General features: G+C 42.4%; 1 protein-coding gene across 1 annotated transcript in view; it reads right to left on the bottom strand.

Annotated features, from left to right (window-relative positions):
• Window positions 1-7219, bottom strand: part of syn3 (synapsin III) — a gene marked incomplete at both ends in the record, with an annotated part of 96093 nt that overhangs the window by 58244 nt on the left and 30630 nt on the right. The window contains 2 exons of the mRNA XM_080851444.1: window positions 481-570; window positions 2278-2434. Coding sequence (XP_080707570.1) covers window positions 481-570; window positions 2278-2434 — 247 coding nt within the window. The remainder of the gene's footprint in view (window positions 1-480; window positions 571-2277; window positions 2435-7219) is intronic.

Genomic DNA, 7219 nt, shown 5'->3' with positions numbered 1-7219 from the left:
AGATTTAATTAAAATGGCCTATGACAGTTTGTGCTTATTGTGTGTCTGCACTGTTTGATGACTTGGTGAGTTGGCTAACGACAGTTTTGGTACTAGAGTGACAATTCATTCTTCCAAATGTTAATTTGTTGAGCTAAGATTCGTATAAGACAGATATGATATAGACATAATTATATGTAACAGACAGCATTATATGCTGAAACCAAGTGAAAACTTTATCTTACGATATGAAATGGCTTTATTTAAAACCCAAAGGAGTGAAAATTATATTTGGGTGGATTCCCGGTTTCATGGAAAAAGATATAAGTGTTTGTAGGAGGTAATTAAATGCCAAAAACAGCATGGATACTTATTATCTTTAACAGGTCATACAATGCCAAAAACACTGCAAAGGTCTGTTTTCAAAATGGTTCTCATACAGAGAGCATAATAGGAACATTTTTGAAGAAGCACGATGCACAAAAAATACAAGTCACTCACCATCTGTGAGTGGTTGGGGTAAAAGGTCTGTTCATTCAAAGGAAACTTCTCAGGTCCCAGATTGTGGTAGAGCTTGATCATTTGGGAAAACTGCAAAAAGTGAGGAAAAATGACTTAGCCTAGGAAAATATTAGTTCTCAAAGATGGACCTTTGATAGCTCAGGAGACCTAGATGTGATATCATTATTGTTTTAATTTTGTGTCAATTTAATTACAGATATTTCTCCTACAATCCCCTAGGAGAAACAGTTTGAGACAGCTATAAGATGAGGCCCTTTATTGTAAAAATCTACCACAATTGACATAAAAGATCTCCCAGCTACCACTCTCTACCACAGCTTTGAACAGTCTTCTTATCATTTGCCATTACACTTCATTGTGCTAATTCTGCTTTATCCCCAAACACCAAGGTCATCTTGAAAGAGAAAAAAACAAAGGATGAGCAGGAGATTTAAGTCCAAATCTCATTATTGTCTTTGGGAAACTAAGGAGATAATAGGGAGATCTCTTTTTACATTTGCTTTTCTTATGGGAGGTTACTGTGCATTATAAACACAGTATTCATAAAGCATTATAAACACATTTCTAAATGTTTATGAAGTATTAATAATCAATAATCAATCATAGTGACTGACATATGTCTATATTACTATATATAAATAGGCATAACTGCACTCATAAAGTGTTATGATGTTGTAGTATAAGTCCTACACAACTATCATTCTGAAAGCTTGTATGGAGTCACATATGGATGCATAAAGAGCATGGGGTGAACGAACAGCCTTGGGTATAAGGCAAAGATGTCAGTAGTGCCATTATCTAAAGGAAAAATAAGCTTTGTTGCTCAATCTGATACTTCAAGCTGTAAGGGCTTATTCTAAAATATCGTAACACTTAATGAGTGCAGTAATTACTATGTATAAGTAGTTATATAGACTTAAGTCGATTGTTATGAGGCATTATGAATACTTTATAGCCCATTATGAATGTGTTAATAATGTTTTGTGAATACTGGTTTGAGTAAAGTGTTACATCTTTGGAGAAGTGGCTCAGATTGCTGTATAAAACCAGCCCAATGCTCCAAAGAAAATAAGTCAAGTTTGAGGGAATAAAGGAATAAATTCCACACATTTTAAGTTTGAAAGTGTGATTAAAGATACATTTAAGGCTTTAAATGTAAGTGATTATGAGCAGAGTGATCTTGAAACATACAGTCCTTGCACCCATAAAGGGACAAAAGCCCAAGCGCTTTACAGCAGCACCCTTGTCATTTTTTCTCCTGCTCCAAATTGCAGTGTTTTGTCTAGCTCTGAATCTTGTTTTGTCTGTGGCTCCAACTGTCTGAAAACAAATGAAACCTGACTCGCTTTCCCATCTTGTCCCTCCACTCTGTTGCAAGGCTATGAGTAATACCGGCACCTTTCTGAATTAGCTTAGCGTAAACACTGTCTGGATTCACCAAGCCAAGTCTGTGGCAGGTGTAACAGATCCCTTAGTGGACCAAAATAAATCAGTAAGGTCAGGCCACAATGTGCTTAGCGTCTGTGTATGAGTTTAGATTAGTCTTATTATAAAACCAAATAACATATCTGAGAACCTTAAATATACTTTGATACAAGATATTTAGAGAAGTGTGCATATGTTTACACATGGAGTCAAGTTGAGTACCAAACAACTCGCTACTACCAGCACAAATTATGGCAGTTTATGTAATCTAAGTGTGCTATAATTGTGTCCAAACTCTATCATAATTTGATAACATTTCTCATTAGAATAGGTTTGCTAAGGGTCACATACCACCCAGGGCTTGCTACAGAAGTTGTAGATGGAGAGTAAGGAGTTGACACTGGCTACTCCTCCAAACTGCAGGCCGATCACCAGACTCCTGAAGTCCTCCCCAGGTGTCATGCTGTACGTGTGCTGACGGATGAGCACAAAGTCTGGCTTGAATGTCCTAAGATGGGAAAAGAAATGATACAATGGGGAAAGGCAAGTTTAATTATACAAGGACTTCAATGCACAATGGCAACTGTGGAAAAAAAGGTTAAAGATTTAAGAGGAAAAAAAAAAAAAAAAAAAATGGTAAAAGGCCCTAAGATGGCAAATGAGATCAGACACCAGGAGGGACAGATTTGAGTAAAACATGTTTCAGACCATGGGCTCATTATGAAATAAAATAAAAATAAAAACAAGATAATGGGGGTAATGCACAGCAATATCTATAGCTCACATAATACGATGAAAATGAAAAATGCCCTGTGCGTACTTAGAAAAGAGAGATAACACACCACACTGATATTAGGATGCCTGTGCATAAAACTAAGCTGTGTGAGTCATCACCAAAATGTGATTAGGGTGTGTGCACGACCTGAAAGCAGAGAGACGCTACAGAATACTTATTCACTTAGGCACATCAATATTCATAATATTCATCATAATGAACGACTTTAATGCATTATGAATTACCTGTGTGTGTGTGTGTGTTTGTGTGTGTGTTTGTGTGTGTGTTTGGGGGGGGGGGAGGGATACACACACAACAAGGAGACACTTGGGACATATAATGCAGAAAACATATCAACCAAAAAGAGGTTAGAAGGAACTGCTGTCAGTTTATCACTACAAAGCATTAGACTAACGTCCTATAAGAACCGTAACTTGTGGTTGTGCCCCATCTGACCAAAGCATGTATGAAAAGAGTCAGACCTCTCCTGCATGGCCAGGGATCGTATCTGTCCTCAAAGATCGACTCATAACTTGAAGATGTAAAGGATGTGTGTCCTTTTACATTTTATACACCCAATCAGATTTATACTTTTTATCTTCCGTCTATGTGTTTTTCTTTTTTTTTCTCTCCTTTTTACAGTTTTGACTTGTACGCCATGACATGAAAATCATGACATGAATTATCCCAAAACAAGGGACCAGTCAGACCTCACCTTACCAAAGGTCGGCATCATTGCCAGTATCAGTCACCATCTGTCTGCCATGTGCTCCAGTGACTGCCAAGCATTATCTCTCTCTCTCTCTCTCTCTCTCTCTCTCTCTCTCTCTCTCACACACACTCACACTGACACACACACAAAATGCACACACACACCAATTGCAGGGTGTGTGCAGTGCAGCGCGAGGTATGTGTGTGTGTGCACCCACAGGTTTTTCTGGAGACCAGCAAGACTAGGCATGAGGAAACCTCAGACTTCCCGCCGTGTTGCGCTCAGGGACCAGGTTCCACAGAGCCCCTGCTTGTTCCAGCGCCCGGCGAGAGAGGCGAGCGCATATCCAGCCGCATTAGTAAGGGCCAGGAGCTCAGCCATGCATAACACTCACAGATAAGGACTCTGGAGGGGCCACGGGCAGCACACTGAGAGTTTAACACGAGGCCAAGCACAAAAGATGAGAAGAAGAAAAACTCAAGTGACTGTATCAATTGAATCTTGCTGATTGCATCTATCATGAGGTAGTTTAACACATTCTGTTGCTTATTTAACTGTTTACAGAGGAGGGCTTTGTTTAAAATGAAGAAGGGGGAGGTGGAGGACTAAGGGGTTGGGGGGGGGGGGCAATGGCACTCGGCTGGAATGCTTATCTTTTCCTTGGGTAATTTTGGCCCATTAATACTAATCTGATGCTGATGGTATTAAAGTCCATTCCACCCTGTCACAAAGGGCTTCTGTGGAAGGTGCCAGATGACTAGTGAGAGGCAGAACAGTGTTGTGTTGCGTCTGTGAGTTATAAGAGTGAGGAGGCCCCCCACCCCACCCAAAGACTCACACAGGTGCATGCACATGCACACACACGCACGCACACACGCACGCACACACGCACACACACACACGCACACACATGCACACACACACAGCCACACACACACACATGCACACACACTTATCTGCCATCCAGAAAGGTTTTCACCGCTAGATCTGAAAGGTTCCCAGAAATAACACACCGTGAATGCCCATTGTGTTTGACTGAATAGTGGGTGTCAATGCATGTGTGTGTGTACGCGTGTCTGTCTCTTTCAAAGTGTGTGTTTGCGTGCTGCTGTTTTGTCTAGCCCTGCTCATCACCCACATGTCATTCATCCTGCTCACTTGCAGGTACTTGCCGCTCCAGGGAAAAGAACCTTAGCAACAGCACTTACGCAAGACTTCCGCCGCACGAAGACATCACTCGCGTCGAGGTCGCTCTGACAAAAGAGGCACATATTTGCCTGCCTACTCAGAGCTCACTGAACCTTCTGCTTCTCTTTCCGAAGAGACTGCACTCTATTCACAGTGACACACACACACACTGATTCATTCACAAAGGGCTTTAAATGCACACACACATACATACACACACACACACACACACACATGCACAAACTCTCTCTCACACACACACACACACACACACACACACACACACACATTTCCTATCAGAAGAACAGGTGAGAAATGGTAAGGTAGGCGACATGTGTAAAACACACAAACAACAGCTACAAATAATGTCATTTACATCTTATTTTATTTTCTGACCAGAAAATATCACTCTGTCAAACAATGGCAACTCAAAACAATGATCTGTGTTTAGGCCTACAACACTCTCCATGTTTTCTTGAAGATCACTTCGTAAAAGTACACATCAATCTCGTAGGAAAGTGCTAGCATGCCCAAGCCCTTTGGCATCTCCGGCACGTAACCTAATCACCCTTCATGGATTCGCTGGTCTTCCTCCGAGCTCCATTCCAAGAGGAAGAGGAAGAGCAATGGCATTTAATAATCCATTAGCGGCACCTGACTGTGTTTTCACAGCACGTTGTTTATGGATGGGGCCGCCAAGACACCGATACGTCTATTATTATTGCCATTCCAGGCATCATGGTTATCACCAAGGGCCTAATTACGACCCGCGGGGGTTGAGGATGTGTGGCAGAGCAGGGGCATTTGAGCGTCATGGTGCTCCTGTGACAATAAGCAATAAAGGGGCCTAATGATGACGAGTATGCAAATGTGCCCTTTGCATGTGCGTTTAAGGGTAGATCAGGGGCAAGGGGGCGTTTATGGATGTGCTGCTGCCGTTAATAGGGCACGCAGGGGTTACACTGAGTACACACTGCATCAAAGGGGGGGGGGGGGGGGGGCAGAGAGGAGGAGGCAAGGAAAGAGCAGAATTGCAGAGAGAGGAATGAGAGAAAGAATTGGAGAGGGGGGGTGAGCGATAGAGACGGAGAACAAGAGGTAGTGTAAGGGATGAGTGAACAACGGCGAGGGAGAGAGTGAGCGGGAGAGAAAAGGAGTGAGAGACAGAAAAGGAAGAGTAAGGCTGTGTTCACATGGAACGTCTTTTTCTTAGCTGTCAGCATCTGTCCATGTTCGAGAGCACAGTGAAATACTTTACATGACAGTGAAACTGTATCACCAATATATATTCTTATATTATATTAAATATTCTTTAATGGGGTAAAACTAGACAGGTACTAAGAGTTTTTGTTAGTGATTGTTTTTATAGCAGTTACAACTAACCTGGTACCTTAGCATAAGTTGGTATGGTAACGAAAGAAGGTCTCGACTGCATTTTGGAACAGCGTTGTTTTCTACTTAGCACTCAGAAAAAGACATTTCATGTGAAAACAGCCTAGCTGCATAAAAAAAATAATTTCGATCAAACGTTTTCAGTGGGAGTTGAATTCAAAATTCCGTTCCTTTCTTCTCTTCTCGCCTGTGCGGCCCACACACAGCGCTCCTCTCTCATCCATCTTTGATCTCTCTCCTTCCCTCCCTCTATTCTTCACATCCCAAGGGCCTGTCGCTTTACAATAACAGTTGTTTGTTTCAGCGGGGGGCCCCTTGTCGTCAGCCAACATTAACAACGTGCATCTTATCTTCGCTGATCTGACCTCGGTCACGGCTTAAGCGTGGAGTGAGAAGTCACATGGGAGAAGCACAAGTGGTACGCAGTGAGAGACACACACGTCTTACAAAATGGCTGGAGGTCATGCAGGGATTGTTTGTCAAAACACAAAAGTGAGAAACAGGTCGTTCAATGACCATTCAGGCTCAAAGTATCAAGGGAGAAGGGCAAGGACAAATGAGAGGGCGATAAGGAAGAAAAGGCAAGAAAGCTGGAGGTTAACTGCTGATCAGACCAAGGCTATGGGTTGTGTTAAGAAGAATGGAAAGATCATGATGTGGGAAACTTTTTAGAGTTCTTCGGTAGGGGCAAAGGAGAGGAAAGTATGGTAATTCTTCTACAGGAAGCACACTGAACCATGACTATAGAGGGCCTCCGAGTGTGACTATGTGTGTGTGTGTACATCGAGTATACATGTGTGTATATCTCTATGTGCATGTGTGTATTTATGCATGTGTGTTTGTGTCCCAGTCACAGCCTCACAAACATGAAAAATGTTGACCACCATTCCACTAGGAGCAATGACATAGGCAGCGGTGTGTATCTGTACGTGTGGTGTGCACATATACACATCTGTGACACGTGTGTGTGTGTGGTGAGCATGTTTGTGTGTGTGTGTGTATGTGTGTGTGAGTATGTGTATGTGTGTGTGTGTGTGTGTGTGTGTGTGTGTGGGGAGCATGTGTGTGTATGTGTGTGTGTGTGTGTGGGTGTGTGTGTGTGGTGAGCTTGTGTGTGTTTGTGTGTGTGTGTGTGGTTAGCATGTGTGTATGTGTGTGCATGTGTGTGTGTGTGTGTGGTGAGCATGTGTGTATGTGTGTTTGTGTGGTGAGCATGTGTGTGTGTG

Source organism: Sprattus sprattus, assembly GCF_963457725.1.
Source record: "Sprattus sprattus genome assembly, chromosome: 14".
NCBI classification, from domain to species: domain Eukaryota; kingdom Metazoa; phylum Chordata; class Actinopteri; order Clupeiformes; family Clupeidae; genus Sprattus; species Sprattus sprattus.
This window is presented reverse-complemented; position numbering and strand designations above follow the sequence as displayed.